The following is a 19039-nucleotide window of genomic DNA, read 5'->3' on the forward strand; positions in this document are numbered from 1 at the left end:
AAGGAAGCTCATTTGTCCTTTGTACCATGTGAGGGCACAGCTGGAAGGTGCCAAGTATGAACCAGAAAGCAGGGCTTCACCAGTCATCAAATCTGCTAGAGTCTTGATCATGGACTTCCCAGCTTCCAGAACAGTGAGAAATACATTTCTGTTGTTTATAGGCCACCCAACTTAAGATATTTGGTTATAGCAGCCCCAAAAGACTAAGCCCAAAGCATGTCATTAGGGAGAAGGGTGAGGATCCCTTTCTTTCCCTTACAGCTGTCCATGCTTTTCCTCATCTTAGAATTGTCTTTTAGACCAAATTTAGTGGCAACATTGTGCCTTAGCCTGCCAGAGCTTTCCTAGCTGGGCAGGATTCCTGCATCTGCCCTCTGTATGTTCCAGAGCTTTCTTGTTCCTGGGGCCATCCCCAGGTTTTGTAGAAAACCAGGCACTGCATCTTTGAGGACCAAATTAAAGAGAAAACATATTTTGTTGTTGTTGTTGAATACACACTGTATTTAACTTTTTTTTAATCCCAGAGAAGTGAAATGCAACATCTGTTTGAGTTTATGTAACATCTGAAGACCGACAACTCAGAATTTCCTAATTAAAGTCATTTTTAAGGCACTCTGCAGAGCCAGCTTTCATCTCTTCCTTTGCTGGGTTTTTCTCCAAACTGTAGCAGAATACCTGGTTTCTCTTTCTTCAAAGTGATACACACATGCTCATGCCTTAACCTGCTCTTCTGTCCTCCAGGACAACGAAACACAGCACAGTTCCAAGGAGAAAACGGTAAAGGAAGGAAATACATGGTGTAGGGGAGCAGGGTAAGGAGAGAGCAGGAAGGACACGTACAAGTAAATTAACTGATACAGTCGGTCGTAGCTGAAAAGAGAAAGAGCAGAAGGGAAATTGAACAGGGTGGGGTGGGCCAGATGGCTGGCAGCCGGTGAAAAAATAGGCTACGTTTCCCAGTGAGATCTAAATTGATTTAGCTAGTTCCCTGGTTTTTTTTTTTTTTTTCTTTTTTCATTTTTAAAGATAGGGCCAATGCAAGGAAGGTATCTCAAAATTATGGAGGGTATAACGTAGATAAGTGTGCTTGCTTGTGCTCATGCACTTATGAAGGGCTGCACTTATACAGGTATGACTTGGGGGCTTTAAAATGCCCTCCTGATATAAAAGAATCTCCCTTACTGGCCCACTTCTGTGCCTGAAATTCCCACCATTACAGCCACTCTTTCTGATTAAGGCATTATCTGTAGCCCCTATTAAAACATAAATGTCACCTGGGAAGGGTAACGCTCGACTCTTTAGCACCCACTGACTGAACTGTCACCTATCAGAGAGTAGGACCCTGAGAGATGGGACAGAGGGCAGGGACATTTGGACTGACGGGGAAAGGCGGCTTGGTGGTATGGGACGCTGGAGAGGGAATGGCTGGGCAGCTGAGGGGAGTGTGTGAAACAATGCTTGCCCCAGGAAATTACTTAGATGGAGGAGATGGGATGGCGAAATGAACTTACCCACATCACAGGTTTCCCTAGGCTTTCTGTGTGTGTGTAGTGTGTCTAACAGTTTGTATATATTATACATTCTGTGTATATACCTGAAATGGAATTCACTGGGGCCCGTCATGAACATAGTACAGTGAAACTCCATCAAGTGAAAGACAACGGAAGCCCTCAATTGTTTTCATGTAAAACGTAATCACATGTAAAGTGAAGTCTGGCATCTCTATATATCTAGATGGTTTGTATGCACATAGTGTGTACACACGTACGTGTATACACACACACACACACATTTACTCATACTCAGCAGTGGGGATCTTGTAGATGTGAAGGGTGAGATGCCTCTTCTCAGCCATCTAGGACTTGAATGCACAGTGGCTGCTGCGTTGTGCATCCAAATCCTAGATAGCTGAGGTTGGTTGCTGGAAAAAGGACTTGCTGGGGGAGCACTGTGATCCCTTTCTCTGTTAACAGTAGACCCTCATTCAACTCAGTTGGCTCTGCAGAAATGGCCAAGGCTTGGGTTTTAAGACTTACATGGGCCACACCACCAAGATTGGGGCTTGGAGACAGAAATGTCGCCAAAGTGCCCTTTAAACTTTTGGAGTTTGGGAACCTGGAGAAGGTGCCGGTGAACAGAGAATCTTGCAGGGGATAGGTTTCTGCTTCTAGAAAAGCTGGAAACTGTTTGGGAGCAGCCCCCAGGCTAGATGCAGGAACCAGCCTCAGAGTACCACTCATGGGACCTGCTCCCTCTCCAAGGATCTGCTATCGTTGGCTGAGCTGATGGGGGGGAAGGTTCAGTGAGGAGAAGGGGCTGGGACTCTGGAGAAAGCCTGGGAAGTAAAGATGAAAGAATCTGGGTGGGGAGGGGCAAGGGAGAGGTGATACCAGAACTTTCCAACCCTATTTTCACATTAGAGTCATCTGGGTAACTTATAAAACTCCAATGCCCAGGATCTACCCTTCGATGCTGTAATTGGTTTGGGCAGGGGACCAGGCCTGGATATTTTTTAAGCCCTTAGATGATGCTAATGTGCATCTGATGTAAGAATACTACATCAGAGCAGAATGAGAAGTTTTGTTCTGCACTGTTAGGCTGAAGGTGGCTGGTCAATCCCCACCCGAGTAAAGGAGAATGAGAGGATTGGTGCAAGGTGGTTGGGGTGGAGGCCAGATTCTGAGAGCTGTCTGGACAGTCAAGCCTCTGCTGATTTGTGTGACTTTACAGCCTTGTTAGCTGGTGATTTCTAATCCCATGTCTGGTTGGAAACGTGGCTGAGGTGGAGGTGTTTGGGCGTAGGGAGAAAAAATTCCCTCTCTATTCTGAAGCTTCAAAGAGAAATAATTCACTGTGCTCTATGGGCCCAGGAAGATAAATTCTGGGGCTGATGTTTAAAAAATGGAAATGGACTTTGTGTTGTATAATAAATATAAATAAATACATTAGTAAGCAAGCCAATAAATAAACCAATAAATAAACCAATGCACACCATTTCTGCCATCTTAAGGTGGTTTTCCCCTCACCCCACTGATCCTGGTGACTTACACTCTGCCCCTGGTCACCTGAAGGCACCCAGCCTGGCCGTGGAAGGGGGAACAAGATGACTGCCTTGGCCCTGGCTCTCCGAGGGTCAGAGAACTTAGAGAAACCTAGAGAGGTCACCCACAAGGAGAAGGAGGAGGAAGGGAGATACAAATACTCCGTTTCCCACCCAAAAGCAAAAGGAGGGAAGGCAGGGTTTGGGAACTAAGGCTGGGCCACGTTTGGTATTTAAAGTCCCAGGCTGACCAGCTCTTCATTCCTGGGAGGCTTCGCTTTGAGGGTTGGTGAAAGGACTTGGGATCTGAATGAACCCCATCTTTCCACACACAAAAAGATACAGCAGGCACAACTCCCACTTCAACATAGCTCCCCGTGGGCCAAGCAGGCAGCCCAGTCAGCCCAGGGCAAGTGCTGCATGGCTCGTGGAGGGTGGGTAGGAGGGACTGGTCATGGGATGGGAGGAAGGCGAGGAGGTAGGCAGGATGGTACACGTTTTAATGGGAAATCAGCTGTCCAGGGATTCAGCTTCTGGAGCCGCCAGCCATTGCTCACTTCCTCCTTCTCAGTCTCTGCCATGTGGTTGTGCTTGCTGGGCTTTCCTTGTCCTGCTAGGAGACCTGTATGTGGACATGGAAACATGTAAATAAAGTGGGCGTTAAGACAGTGATCAAATTAATTCCCTAAAAGCAGATGGTCATGATCTGGGCTCCATTAATAGATTTCAAGGGGAGATGACCCTGAAATTTTATGCAACATTTTTGTTATTTATTTTCATATGCACTTCTCTATAAAGAGAATCTATAACTTTCATATGGTTATTTTATAAAGATTAAAAATAAAATAATATTAAAGGATTATAGGTCATTTATATGTATAACCTGTTAGCAAGGCACTGCTAAGCAATCCATGGAAATGGGGGGGAAGTTGAGATCCCCCATGGCATTGTTTTTTAGCATCCAAAGCACAAAGGGACTTGCAAGAATCATTGAGTGACCAGAGCTGTAGCTTACCCAATATTCCTGTGCAAGGGGGTCACACCATGACTGAGCTAAAACTTAGTTTTATTCCAGAGTCCAAATCACTGGTAAAGAGGTAAGTAAGAGATAAAACTTACTTCTTGAATATGCAACATTAGAGAAAACTGAAGTTATTCAGTTATTCAACCTAAAGTTGTCATGTAATAGTTGTGGTCATAACAAAGTGGGTGAACTAAAGTTTTAAAATTAGAAAAAAGCAGTCTTGAATATATGAAGAGAGTTGCTCTAGCGTAAAGCCAAGCATCAGGCATCCTTCTCTTTTTTTTCTTGATCGTTCTTCTGTTTGGTATCTTTGAATTTTTCATATGCTCGGTTTGCTTACAGGGATGTACTGCTATAATGAGACAATTTTTTTATGATTATAAATTAATTAACATGTTGCCTTTTCAGATTGTATGCATGGTTTCAATTTTAGGAAAAAACCACATTTCAAATTCTTACGTAGATGGTAAAAAAAACTTGTTCCAATTGTTTGAAGTCAGTAGACAACGCCATTACATATCTAATTGGGGACTTGACAGCCTAGAAGACAACGCCATTACATATATAACTGGGGACTTAACAGCCTAGAAGCCATTCTAGAAAGTGTTCCTCTGTATTCCCTGTGCTGTGGAACAGCTGCCATGCTCTTTGGTGCCACTTCCCCCTCCTGCAATGAGATTGGTTAGAATTGGTCAGAGGCACTGACTGTGCTAGGCTTTGACAGCCCTCAATACCTTGTGTGACACAGAATGACAGACACAACAGGAATACAGGGGAATGAGTAGGGCACAATGTGGCTGCACGTGTGCAGAGTCCTTGAGACACCCTGAATCTGCCTATTTCTCCTGAACCATACTGGAGAGATGCCTGTGTGCCAGTCACATCACCACAATGACTGCTTTATGTCAACATTATTTCACTATATTATTTGTTATACTTATTATACAATAAGGGTGTCTCTGGGTTAGGATAATTTTTCTGCAGAAAATATTTTAAATGCATGTTTGGATTCTATCAGTTTTCTCTAAGGCAAGGCACAGAGGCTCAGGGCTCTCCGTCAAATGTGCTCTCACAAGCCTAAAGACTTTGAGGGTAAATATGGTACTGAGATTGGCCTTCTTCCCATTTCACAGACGGAAAAGTGAAGATCCCAAAGATGGCCTGCATCAGACCACCATCAAGCCAAAATTAGGCCTCAGGGGTCTCAGGTCTTCTGGTCCCTGACACCACCCGGTGCCAATGATGTGTTTGATACAGAGAACAGGCTTGGAGAGATCTAATTCTACTGAAGAGAAAAAGACAGGCTCAGGTCAAGCTGCAGAAGCTTTGGAATCCAACTGAGTTTAAAGCTGCATATTCTTTCACAATAAATGCCCTATTTCCCTTCTGATGAACGTGCCTGAAGAAGGCGTTTTCCTTTGATTTTGTGAGTGGCTCCTGGGAACAGATGCTTTCTTGCTATTTCAGAAGACTTAGGAAATTTTTTAGGTGAGACAGATGAGTCTTTAGTTCCCTGATGCGTGTGCATGTGCCTTCTCAAAGGGGTGGGTGGGGTAGCCGCTCAGTCCCTGCTCATCTGATATGCATGTGCTGAGTCTTTCTTTCTTTCCTAATTAATTAGAAGTAATAGCTTTCCATAGTTTCCGGTACATGAGGGAGTGAAGTGGGAAATAATTTAATTGGCTGTCTTCCTTTCAAAGCCCAGTTTAATGAAATAGTTCTCAGCCTGAAGTGCATGTATTATCTTTCCTGTTATTTTTCCAATTAACATTTCATTGGATCACGTCTGTGTGGAATATTCTAATTGGTTTGAAGGGTGGGGTGAAGGGACAAGAACAGATGGAGAGATAACCAGCTGTTTCTTTCATCCCCAGTGTCTGTGCAGGTACTGATGTGGCTGTAGGTTTTTCCCAGTGCCTTTCCTTGGAAGAGCTCTAAGTGCTCGACAGAAGTCCTGCCCTGTCAACCTCACCCATCCTCATGGACCCCCTGGGCCAGGAAGGCAACATCTCCTCACAGGCACACTGGCTGATGCACTGGATAGAGAGAACTAAGCAGGCATTTCTGTAGTTCTGGGCTCCCCTCTGATGGGTGAGCCCAAGGGGGAAAATAAGTGGCTCCCAAAGCTTCCTGTTGGCATTGTTGCCCTGAGGACAGGACTCTGTTTAGCCTGACACATGGGAGACACTCACTACAGACTTGTTGACAGAACAAGTATTCAGAGGGATCCCACAACATCCTCCCTGCTCAATCTTCTGGTGAAGACAGCAGTGAGTTGGAGGTGGGCATGAAGCAGGGCTGGGACTGGGTGAGGTAAGCCAGGTGCCTAGGGTAAACACTGAATGAGGCTTGCTTGCACAGGGGCAGGTGAGTGCAGGATCCAGTATTTAGGAAGGGTCTTACTCTCAGGCCTGGGCACAGCCTGAGAGTGAGTGCCTTCTTAAATACAGGATCTTATGAGACCAGCCGGGGCAATATAGCAAGACTCCAACTCTGTGAAAAAATAATAATAAATAAAAATATCCTGGATCCTAGTGCCTGCTTGGCTCACCCAGTCCCAGGACTGGCATGAAGCAAACAATCTCTCCTCCTTTATATTTCCTCTCTGTTCCTAGTAATACTGGCCTTCAGCCAGCCTGAGAACAGCCTTAGGCTCAGCAATCTCACTATCAAATACTTCATGGCACTGGCTGTATTTCTCACAGTCCCCAGTGAGGTCCGTGTGACACTGGGTTGTGCTCTGTGTCTCTGGCCTCTCCCATCATTGCTGTAATTCTAATATGTTTTCCCTTCTCCCGGGCATTTCTGACCCAGCACTCAGCTGTTTTGAAGATCAACCCGTTTTCTGGGTTAGCCAAGGACAAATGTGGGCCTGGAGGCAGAGGAGGGGCTCCTATGCTTGGCCACATGGCCTGCTGCCCAGAGGCCTGGCTTCACATTTGTCCTGGTAAGAAGAGTTAGTTAGGTTCTCTTAGGGGCCATTCCCAGGCCCAGCTGGGAGAGGCACAGTTTGGGTATTAGGACAGGGAGCCCTTGGGAAGCAGCCCTGAGGCAAACAGTGTGGCTGGTCCATGTGGGGCCATGGGGAATGGGGCTGCCTTGGGCAGGTGCAGAGAGACAGAGGCCATCATCGTATATGCCTCCAGTATGGTGAGACAGCCTGGGGGCTATAGGATACAAAGAAGTATTCCTTCATTTTATTTGCACCCACATGGCCAAATGTGAAATAACACCGTTAAACTGTGGGGGCCCAGCCAAGATCTGGGACATCAAAAACTGTGTAGAGACCCACATAAAACTTTGAATATATACATATATTTTCCTCTATCTCTTGTCTGAGCCCATAACCGGAAGAATGCAGCTGTTCCTGGCTGGCTTCTCTAGGTTTAAACTATGCAAATTGGGCTGGGATTTCAAGTCTGGCCTAGATTTGACATTCCAGCCTCCTTTCCTTTCCAAAAGGCCTCTTGGAGTTCCAGCTACACATTCTTTCTAATGCTGCTTCCCGGAGTGCTATGCAAAAATCTTTCCTTCCTTGACCACCAGGGTTCAGGTCTCCCCGAACAAGCAAGGTGGCTGGGGGAAATGGGGCCCACTCTCCGCAGGGGCCAGGCCTCACTTGGCAGGAAGAGCGGGTTCTCCTGAGATGGTTTTGGGCTTCCAAGTAGATGAGGCCAGAGGGCCTGCCATCAGTTTCAGGCCCTGTGATTCTACTCAAGTCTTAATATCTTACATGAGGCAGCACATCAGGCAATTTGGAGTATTTTCAGACATTATCCCACTTTGTCTTTCTGATTGTGACACTGGGTGGGCTGTATTAATATCTCAGTTAACAGAGAAGGAAGCCAAGGCTCAGAAAAGTTAAATGATTTGTTCAAGTTCAGCTACCAGCAGGACCTCCAAGATCTCAAGTCATGCTGATGTCCCGGGTTCTGGCCTCCTACCTCAGAGCACCCAAGTAGGCCTCCCTTCTAATGTGGGACAGGAGAGAAACCACTTGAAGGCACAGCCTGGGCCACCTGAACCCTGACTCCTCAGTAGAGCTTATTCTGTCCGGTTGAAGTACAAGAGATCAATTAGGGCACTCTTCCCTAGTCAGCCCTGCCTGAGGAACAGTAGTGGCTGGACAAGTGGAGGAGGGTGTCTGCATTTAACCAGGGAGAGAATGTTCTGTGAGAATGCAGTAAAGGTCTGGGGTAAAAATATCTGTGTGCAGAGGGCTCAAGTTCTTAGGGCACCACTAAATTAGTATGACCTTGGACAAGTCACTTGAGCTTTCTGCTTCAAATTCTTCATTATAAAGTGGTGACATAATGCCAAAATATTACAGGATTGTTGAGGATAAAATGGCAAAATATTTGTGTCTGTACTATGTAAACTGTAACATACTAATCAGATGGGAATGTTGTTACTATTAATAACAACAATGACAGATCAGGCCAATATTAAGACTTTCCATCTAGAACAAAGATGCCTTTCATTCTACACAAAGGAAATGAAAAACTCTTTATAAAAAAACCGTAAAGCACTTATACATAAAGGGAATTTTAGGACCCTAAGGTTGTTGATGGGCTCTGTCATGGGCGGGTGCACCACTGACCTGGGTGGGGGATGGGGATGACACTCCATCTCCCCAGATGCCTTCCTGTGAAAGTGTTTGGAATGACCAAATAACCTTGACTGTCCTCTGGCCACTGAACTGGCAACTCTTCTGATGGTCTTCCATAGGCAGATGTCCTACCAGGGAAACTGGAACCAGATGTACTCAAGATCTCAAAAGAAATTAATGGCAGTAAGACTCTGGGGTAAAAATATCTGTGTGCACAGAGCTTGCTCACTCAGCTCCCTTTCTATCTAAGGATCATTTAGGCTTAATTATAGAGTTCAGGCATTCGTTGGGTTTTTGATTAATTTTCTTTTCAGTTTGAAGAGTATGTGAGTGTGGTGGGTCTGTGTGTGTGTGTGTTTACATCTTTCTTTGCAACTCAGTTGGGAGCTGGCTCTTGCAATGTTTAATTGTGCCCTCAGTTCTAACAAGCATGTTCAATGTGCCAACCAGGGCTTGGAAAGCCATTGTTTCCACTGCTCACACCCCAAAGGCTGCTCCTGCCATGTTGAGGGACGGCGGGTGGCAGGGCCTTGTTCAGCTGGGACCTCAGTTGCAGGATGCATGCTTTCCTTCCCCTTTTTGGCCTTGTGGTGCTTCAGGGATTCTGAGACCAGGAGAGCAGATTTCCTACTCCAATTACCAGTACTCTGCTAAGAGCTGCTGAGTGACAGCTAGCTCACCCACACTGCAGCCTCTGTCAGGCATTATTTTCTGGGATAACCTCCCAAAGGGTTTCTTTACATAAGAAAGCAGTGTTTGTTCTCGTATGTTTAGCATATCCATTTAATAGATTGGGAGAGACTACATGACTGTGTAGATGAAAGTGACCAGCTTTCTCCTTTCCTTCCTTTTCTTTTGTGCCCTCTAGGCAGGGATGAACAGGAGAAGCAGAAAAGGAGAATGGAAGGGCATGGAAATTGGAGCCAAAAGGCCCCATGTGAATCTTGGCTCCTGACATTTTGTTTGTGTACTCATGGATATGTCACTTAACCTCTTTGGTCTCAATTTATTATCTGAAAATGGGGATAATAACACTCCTTAAGAGTATTACACTCATAAGACTGGGGATGAGAAAATGCATGTGGAAGACTTCTGTAAAAACACTCTATAAATCATAGTTCTTTTATTTTACTGATCGGAATTGCTGCTCAGCACATGATTCTGACGTATGAGATGTCATTCCAGCACCAGGAGAGAGGGAGTTGCAAACAGGTCCATGGTGCCGGGCGCGGTGGCTCAAGCCTGTAATCCCAGCACTTTGGGAGGCTGAGATGGGCGGATCACAAGGTCAGGAGATTGAGACCATCCTGGCGAACACGGCAAAACCCCGTCTCTACTAAAAAAATACAAAAAACTAGCCGGGAGAGGTGGCGGGCGCCTGTAGTCCCAGCTACTCGGGAGGCTGAGGCAGGAGAATGGCGTAAACCCGGGAGGCGGAGCATGCAGTGAGCTGAGATCCGGCCACTGCACTCCAGCCTGGGCGACAGAGCGAGACTCCGTCTCAAAAAAAAAAAAAAAAAAAAAAAAAAGGTCCATGGAATGGAAGGTGGATAGGGGACTAGCCTCCAACCTTCTCATGTGCCCCCATCTCATGTGAGATGAGATTCGGGAGATGTGCTTGGCTCTTCTTCTGGCTAGGTATGTGGGCTACAGCAATGACCCAGGAATGTCAAGTGCATGCAGCGAAGGGCCCAGATTAAGGGTTCAACCTCAAAACAGCCGTCACAGATAAAGGGAATCTGGAACATTCAAATTTTCTTTTATATAATAGTAACAGGGATTTTCTCTTGTTCTTTAAAGGATGGATCCAATTGTCTCTAGTTTTTAGACTCATTGGTTTGTGGGTGAATGGATTAGGGATGATGATAATGTTTTGGTTGCAGACAAGAGGCTGTGGGTCCTCGCTAAGTGTGACCATGTTGTCAGATGAAATTTGGGAGATGGTGCCTTCTTTTGGCTCTTCAGCTGGCTAGGTAGGTATACGATTCTGAATAGATGACCTAATTTAATGAGGCCTCAATTTCCTTCAAGATCATGGACTAAAAGATCTCAAAGGACTTGATTAAGAAAACTTAAGACCTGGCCGGGTGCGGTGGCTCAAGCCTGTAATCCCAGTACTTTGGGAGGCCAAGACGGGCGGATCACGAGGTCAGGAGATCGAGACCATCCTGGCGAACATGGTGAAACCCCGTCTCTACTAAAAAAATACAAAAAAAAAAAAAAAAAAACTAGCCGGGCGAGGTGGCGGGCGCCTGTAATCCCAGCTACTCGGGAGGCTGAGGCAGGAGAATGGCGTAAATCCGGGCGGCGGAGCTTGCAGTGAGCTGAGATCCGGCCACTGCACTCCAGCCTGGGCGACAAAGCAAGACTCCGTCTCAAAAAAAAAAAGAAAAAAAAAAGAAAACTTAAGACCTGATGAAATGCTTTTTCCTATAGAATTCAAAACTCTGTTGCCACCAAGAAGCCATGTGTTGTGTGTGTCTAAGTCCTGAGACCACCCAACTAAAACTTAAGGCACTAAATGAGCCCCTTTAAACTGATGGCATCTGGCGTCAGGCCCAGGCACTTTGAGGGGAAGGAGGACTGGATGGGAGGGCAGAGGTGACCTCAACAGAGATTTCAAGGTTAATTCTCTCTTGTATGACAGACTTTCATTTGGCAATATCCTGACTAAGCAGAAAGATAATGACCCACAAATCACAGGAAGAAAAGGGGTCATTTCCTTGTAAAACAACAGTAACTTGAAAATAATTGGCTACAGGGCAATAGAGCGTTCTGCCAGGCTGACTTCAGAGCTGAGAGATACAACTGTAGAGTTCACAATGGTATCAATAACAATAATCACAATGTATATGCTGCTTTTAACTTTCATAAGCACTTTCCCTTTTTTTTTTTTTTTTTTTTTGTCATTACACAATTTCCTAGTAAACTGCTGTGGGGTTAATTTAAAACTCTGAACAAGTGTGATTTTTCACGGGAAACAAGTCTAGCTAAATATGCTACACCTTGCTTTAGAAATACAGATATGCTTCTGAAAAAGTTATTTGTAAATATAGTTGTGTAAGTCATATAGTATTTTAATGTACTAGGGGAATTTGAAAACGTAACTTTTCCATAGCATTTTGTAATGTAAATTCTCATTAATCTGTTGTTACAACTTTGGAGTTTAAAATGTCAGGTTTTCGTCAAGTTGGGCCACACGGATTAGATTCTAGGATCAGTATCCACTCCCCAGAATCCCACAGGGGTAGAGTCTAATTCAGTCTGGGGGAGAGATTGCGGCCTGTGGTGTCAGCATGGAAAATAAGCTGCTTTGTATTTTAGCCACGGAGCTCTTGGGGGCTGCCTTTCCCAGTAAAACAAGGAAACATGGGAAGGGACAGAGAATTTCAAATGTAACAGCTGAATTATTTCTAAATGAATGTCTCCAGGTCCTCTGTGAGCCACTGATGTATTATTAACGTGCTGTTATAAATAACCTGCCATCAATAACTAATCTATAACAGAATAGTTGATGGTTGGGGTGTGAGGTTAACACTACATAATTTGGAGCAGATCTGTTAGCACTCTTACGTAAATAAGTACCATCCCCTGGTACTAGAATCTGAAATAAATTACACTAAATTGAATTTTTAATAAAAGTAATAAACCTTCCTGCTTTTTATTCTCTATCCACAAACTCTAGTAGAAGACAGCTCTTTGGAGCCAATCACGAGATTGTAGAACTGCCTTGAACTTCAACTTTCTACCTCTGAAATTAAGCTAGCAGTGTCTACTTACTATATCTACAATGACAATGTGAAAATTTTATAATTAGTTTGCATGGAGGGGGGTGGTGAACAAGCAAATATATATACAACCATATATATGGCTGAATTACTGAGAATAAAGGGAAAAGTTCTTTTTTTGGAGTGGGGGAGGGGGGGAGGGGAGGAAGGGTGATTCAAGCTAGAACTGCAAAAATCCTCACTGTAAAGACTGGAAACCCTCAAAAATAAGTTTTATATTGGCCTGATTAAAGAAAACCTGGCCTCTCATCTTTACTGGATAAATCTTAGCAATACAGGCTTACTTAATATGAGTAGCTTAGATTTTCTTTAAAGAGCTCTAAAGTTAAGGCTTAAGAAGTAGTTTCTCACAAATGCTCAAGTTTGAGCTTCTGTGAAATAGAGCTAAAATATATATATAATCATACAGTGTATGTACATACAAAGGCTACAGGCAGATATGTAGGCACTGGTGGCAAATATGCTAGTAATTATGCTATACGCATCCTTCATGTGTGCATGCGTGCATGTGTCTGTGCACACGTGTCCATTCTATGTGTTCAGATCATTCAGAAACTCAAAAGAAATAGAACGAAAATACTGTTCTTACTTGCTGAAATGTTCTTGAAATCTTACATGGATTCACGGCTTATAATTTTTTAAATATAAATTTAGGGCTAATCATGGGAAGAGAATAAGCAGCTGTAAACAAAATCACAGTTAGGATTTCAGTAAAACATGGACAGAGCCCCAAATATCCTAACTACTGCAGAACACAGGAATTACCAAGCCAAATACTGTGATTAAAAATACTCTGAATAAGCAATCTTTTTGGAAAGAGGTGGGTAGATGGAACTAATGAAGTGTTTCCGTTAGTTCACATCAGCACCTTGGACAGTTCCAAGGAGGTTTCTCCCTCAGAAAGGAACAAATATCAGTATTTGTCTAGTTTTCTAAGTGTTCATTCATTCCAGTAAGTGTGTGTCAATCTGATCAAGTAATAAATGCAGAGGTATTAATGTGTAATGAAACCTTATTCTTTCCTCTCCCCATCACCCATTCTTTCACCACCCTTTTCCCCAGCACCCTCCAGTCAGACAGCAGGAGTCTGCCTTACGACCACCTGGTGTGGATGTTTTCACTCCTACTTCTTATTGGTTGGGAAGCAGCATTTGCCACTGGCACTGTTTAATTTTGTTTCCATCCCCTGCATCTCACAGGAAAGAAATGGTCAATAGTTCAGATAAAAGAATCATCCTGGTCAGCTCCAAAATATGGCTACTTGCATGGTAATCACAGCAAGTCTGTCAAATCAGTGATTTCTTTATTCCTAAGAGGAAGGGATTTTTCCTAAGGATTATGGTTCTACCACCCAAGGAGCAGCCCTACTCTTCAAAAGTGGCTGCAAAGGCTGGCAAACCAAGAGGTCTGCTTTGGCTCAGAAACTCAGTTTGGCTCCTGCCACCCCTGGCACCCTCACTGCATGTCTCAGAGGCATGTGATCCACACACAGTCAGGCCAGTCTGCTTCTACTTAGGAGGGATCACAACCAGAGGTGGCCCCCGCTTGGGCCTCCACATGAGGACCTGGGCATCATTGGCATTGGGTTTCACTAGTGCGTTAGGGGGGATGGGTTCCATCCGGCTCAGGATCCGGGGCTGCTCCTGCTGAGTCCTGCCCACCAGCCGGGCCCGCTGCCCCAAGAGCTGAAGAGGGTCCACCTCAATGTCCACCCTCATCCTCCACTTGATGGTCTGCAGAATGATCTTCTCCTTTGTGGTGGTGTTCATGGCCACCAGCCAGGTCGTGAAACTTTGGTCTCTCTTGATTCTTGTGAGCAGCGGCACATTGCTGTCGCTCACAGGCACTGCCCATGTCACACTGGGGTAGAAGTTGTCATTCATGCTGACGGAGAACCTGGAGATCTTGTTGGTGGGGCCAACCAGGGTCACAGTTTCTGTGGTGTTCCCGTACCAAGGGTAGCTCACCCCATCTGAGTCACTGATGGCTTTTACTCTCCCTTCCCTCAAGTCAGGCAGTTCCCAGCTTGACCTGGCAAAGCAGAAGACATGCACAAGAAAAGAAGAGGCTGAATGAATTTTTCAAAAGCTGGAGAGGTGCTCACTGCTTACTAACATAGTCAACTTGGGCAAAATGAGAAGTTCACAGGGGAATTCAGGTCAAAAAGTTCTATGCTGTGCTGTTTCAGGATTAAACGAGAACAAACCAAAATAAAAATAACAAAGCCGTGCCAAAACAAGTTACACACAACCATGGCTGACCCAATTGAGAACAGGAAGCTCAAAGAGGCAGTTGTGAGACCACAAAGAGACATCAACTAGTTAGATGATGGTAATCAGCAATTTAGAGGAATTCCATTACAAGGACCACTTTCTTGGAAATATGAGTGTAAGATTTGTTTTTTGGGAAGAAACGATGGTTGAAATTCGATGTACTTGGAAGGCAGTATCTGGTGGAAAGAAGGGCAAAAGGAGGCAAAATTAAAGGTTATATTAATTTCTTAGGAAATCACAGTAATAGAATTTCTACTCAACAAAGAGGGTTGTTTAAATCTTAGGCATCAGCCAATTCATCACTTAGGCATAGAAAATCATAACATGAGGAAATAATGGTCATCTTCTGGAAAAACACCTGAAAGTGAAAGTTGTTCTACAGGCTGGCATAAACTCTAATGCACTGCCCTCTCGTTGCCTTCCAGTTCAGCCTAGAAGCCTCATAGCTTAGTTTGGCAAACTTGCCATTTAGCACCAACCTACTCCTGGCTGCCTCTGACCTTGTACAGAAGGAGGAACCAGTGTCTCTCCCCACTGCTGCAGACTGTTGCTAATAATAATTGCTGATACTTATTGAGTGTTACTCTATTCCAACCATTGGACTAAGTACATCATCTCAGTTAATATTCAAAATACTCCACAAGATAAATAAATTTTTATTTCCATTTAACACATGAGGGGAGGGAGGCTTAAACATGTTAAGGTACATGAAAAAGGTCCTACAGAGTGCAAGAGGTGAAGCTGGGAGTTGCCTGACTTCAAAGTCCATGGTTTTGACCACTAAATCATACTGCCTCCCAAAGTGCCCTTACACAGTGCTGGAGAGAGCAGAGCAGGCAGGACTCAGGCTGTCCAATGAGTTAGCAGCTCCAGGACCAGTCACAGAGAACTGGACTGGACCCCAATAAGGGCAGAAGTCTAGTCAGCAGAATCTGATTATGCATTCTTCATATTTTCACTCCGGGTACCAGGGATGGTGCTTGGTAATAATGCACTAGAATTTAATAATTAAAGAAATGTGACTGCTTTATTCATCAGCTAAGAGGTAGTTGTCTTGTCTGATATAAAGTTCTTCCTCCTACGAAGTGACACAAGATCCTGCAGGGTTTTATACAAGTGGTCTAAAAGGGAGCTGCATTGTCAAGCTGGTGCTGATTAACATCTCAGTATTCTTTACTGTCACATGGGGACATGGAGACACTAACTACTGCCTCCTACTGACCCCTCACAGTACCTCCTAGGCCAGTCAGCCCCAGCCTGAAGTGAAGGGAGGGCTTGGCTGCCTGGGGAGGAGGTAAGCCCACAGCTGCAAGAGCCTTTTCTCTTGTCATGCCCTTGGTAACTGCTGGGAATAATTGCAGTGTATCATGGTTGGCAGACAGTAAGGAATTGACCTGATGCAGAAAGTCAGAGAGAGCTCATTTTGCTACATACGCTTTTGCAGCTGGGGGCAGGAGTGCCCAGGTAATTCTATGCCATTTCTTACTGTACAAAAGGGAGTACATGTTGTTTGAGTGGGTCAGAAGTTGGGTAGAGACCCAATCTGCTCATTGGGTTCATGAAATAACCATACTGGAGTCAGTTTCATGCCCCCATGCAAAGGGCTAAGACAATTCTTCAGTCATAATACATCTATTTTCTGTGTTGCCTAAATCTTGTTTTTCATTTTGGTTGTAACCAGTCCCTGCTGGCCTTTGATTTCCTCCTTAGAATTGAAGGGCAAGCATTCCCAGCAGTGGCAGACTGTTCTTGCTCTCCCACCTTACACACTGGGTTTACTGTGGCATATTGCCTGGGGACTTTGGTTTTGAGTGGATGTACTTTGATTCTGTTACAACACAGTCCTTTTCAGGACTATCTTGCTAGTAGATTCAGTGACTTTATCTATAGAGTCTTTATAGTTCTCGTATTTTTGCCTCCTGCCTTCCTGCCCAGAGCTGTGTGAACAGAGACTTGGGCCCAGGGTCTGTAAGTCAGCCTTGTAAGACCAATCATAAAACTTAGTTTGGTCCCAGGTTTTTGGGTGGGGGGGCGGGGGGGAAAGAGATAATACAATAAAGACACACTCTTGTGGCTCTCTCAGGAGGGAAGGAAAAGACCTTTTCCTTGGAGGAGTTTCTGGAACAGAGAAATATAACAGGCTTCTTAATTATCACATCAGAACAAACACATCTGGCCACATGTAGACATTGGGAATAGTGACATTGGAGGCTACACTTTAGTTTCAAACACACTGCTGTTACTTCTGCAACTGTGCTTTTGGGAATTCCTCAGGTCAGAGGCATGTGCTCCTCCATAGCCCTACGGAATTAGGATTACATCATTAAGGGATGGTTTGATTTTGGAAACAGCCAAAATTCATTATGACTTAAGTCTGGTGAATAGGGGGCTGCTTTAGATGTGAAAAATATCAAATTTTTCCTTTATGAAAAATAGATACTAATGTACACCCCAAGGAAGTGACCTTCCCTTCTTCCCTCTGTCTTTCCCTCACTTCCTTTCTCTCTCTCTTTTTTTTTTTTTTTTTCCAAAAAGAGAATTAGGTCTATAAAATGCATGACTGGTTTATGTAGGTGATAAAATGTCTTTGGTCATGGTTTTTTGAGAAGTCTCTGTAAAGCTCCAAGAACAGTAGCACTATTTGAGTCACTCAATGACCATTTAAGGGGATTACTTTGAATGGAATGCTGGAGGCATTTCCAACTCCATATGGCTCAAACTGAACTCATCATTTCCACCATAAACCAAGTCGTCTTCCCCTGTCTGTGCTGCAGGAGGTGGCCCACTGCTCACCCAGTCTTCCAGGTCAGAAGTAAGGGCCATCTTTGGCTCTTCCCACACCTTCCCCTAGGCTGCCACAGTGACTGTATCACTGCATCCTGTGAATTTTGTCCCATAGTGATGCTTGACTTTATCTCCTTTTCCCTATCCAACTCTTACTGCCTTCACTTAATCCAAGCCCTCAGCATCTCTTACCTGGTCTACTGTAATGGCGCATAACTTGTCTCTTTGCATCCAACTCTGGTCCCTCTCAAATCCATCTTTTAGGTTGCCCAAGTGTTCAAACATGCAAATCTGATCATGCTCTTTCTAAACATAAAATCCTTCCAAGGCTTTTCTATATGGACATCGCTGGCATCACCCACAGGGTAAAATTCAAGTTCCTTAACAGGACATACTGGCTCTCCATCATCTGGCTTCCCCATCCCCACACACCATGCGTCTCACTTCCACCGCTGTGCCCTGTGCCTATGCTGTTCCTCCTCCTATTCAATTTCCACTTTATCGAACTACTCATCCTCTGAGAATCACCACATGTATCACCTCCTTCATGAAGCCTTCTCTTCCGTGCACCCACAGATATATCTACATCTACAGGTGTCAGATTATATTATAAGGATTTATGTGTCTTCCCCATTAGATTACAGGTTTCTTGAGGCTTGGAATTATGACTTATTTTTGAATAATTAGTGTCTTGCACATTGCTGGCACATAAAACTTAATAACTATTTATTAAAAGAATAAATACTTTATTTGAATTATTTTCATGACTATATTCCTGGAGCTTGGTAGAACTTGTATACAACAAAGTGTTTTATTACAGTTTTATACTTTACATATTTACTCACCTTTAAAAAAATCTAACATCTACTATTCATTTAGAATCTATTTATTAGAATACTATCATGCCTTGCACTGAAAGTTGCTTATCCTTAAAAGGAGGAGGCACACTTAAATGAAACTGAATGAATTAGTGAATATGAATGTATTTTAGTGACTACTCATGCCATCACATACCTATGTATAAAAATGAGTGTCAGAGACTCCAAGTGATACAGCAATTCAGAGACATGGACAACCAGGCAGGCTACAGCAGGGGAAAAGCTTTGTGAAGGAAATGGGATATGAACACTTTGGAATAGAGACAGGCATACCAGGTGGGAGACTGCGTCATAGGCTAAAGTGTGATATCAAGCATGGATGTGGCGTGTCCAGGAAACAGAGAACACTGGGAAGAGTGAAGATACTGCTGGGGGCGCAGGGTAGTATCGGGTTTGTGGAGCATCTTCAAAAATAGACTTAGGTACTTGGGCTGCATCCTAGAGGTGGTGAGACTTTTGCTCAGGAGAGTTAACTGCAAGGAAGAAGAGTAATGAAAAAAGTAGATGAAAAAAGTAGGATTAGAGGGCTAAAGGGAGGGAACGAGGATGTTTAGGAGCTTCTGCAACACTGCAAGTGATCTTTAATGATGGCTTCATCTAGACTGGTGGCTGAGAAAATGGACAGGTGTCACATATAAGAGAT

General features: G+C 44.2%; 1 protein-coding gene across 4 annotated transcripts in view; it reads right to left on the minus strand.

Moving 5' to 3' along the window:
• Positions 1–472: 472 nt before the first annotated feature.
• Positions 473–19039, minus strand: part of FAM78B (family with sequence similarity 78 member B) — a 116297-nt gene continuing 97730 nt past the window's right edge. The window contains exons 2-3 of one of the 4 annotated variants that reach the window (XR_004058600.1): positions 13564–14492; positions 473–3662 (exon numbers count right to left, since the gene is read on the minus strand). Coding sequence is in view for 2 of the 4 variants with exons in the window: in XM_010373373.2 (XP_010371675.1) it covers positions 13970–14492 (523 nt within the window). In the remaining 2 variants the exon portion in view is untranslated. Of the gene's footprint in view, positions 3663–13560; positions 14493–19039 lie in introns of those variants that run through there. The other 3 variants (XR_004058599.1, XM_030934884.1, XM_010373373.2) reach the window with 3 other exon arrangements.

Source organism: Rhinopithecus roxellana, chromosome 8 (assembly GCF_007565055.1).
Source record: "Rhinopithecus roxellana isolate Shanxi Qingling chromosome 8, ASM756505v1, whole genome shotgun sequence".
In the NCBI taxonomy this organism is placed as follows: Eukaryota; Metazoa; Chordata; class Mammalia; order Primates; family Cercopithecidae; genus Rhinopithecus; species Rhinopithecus roxellana.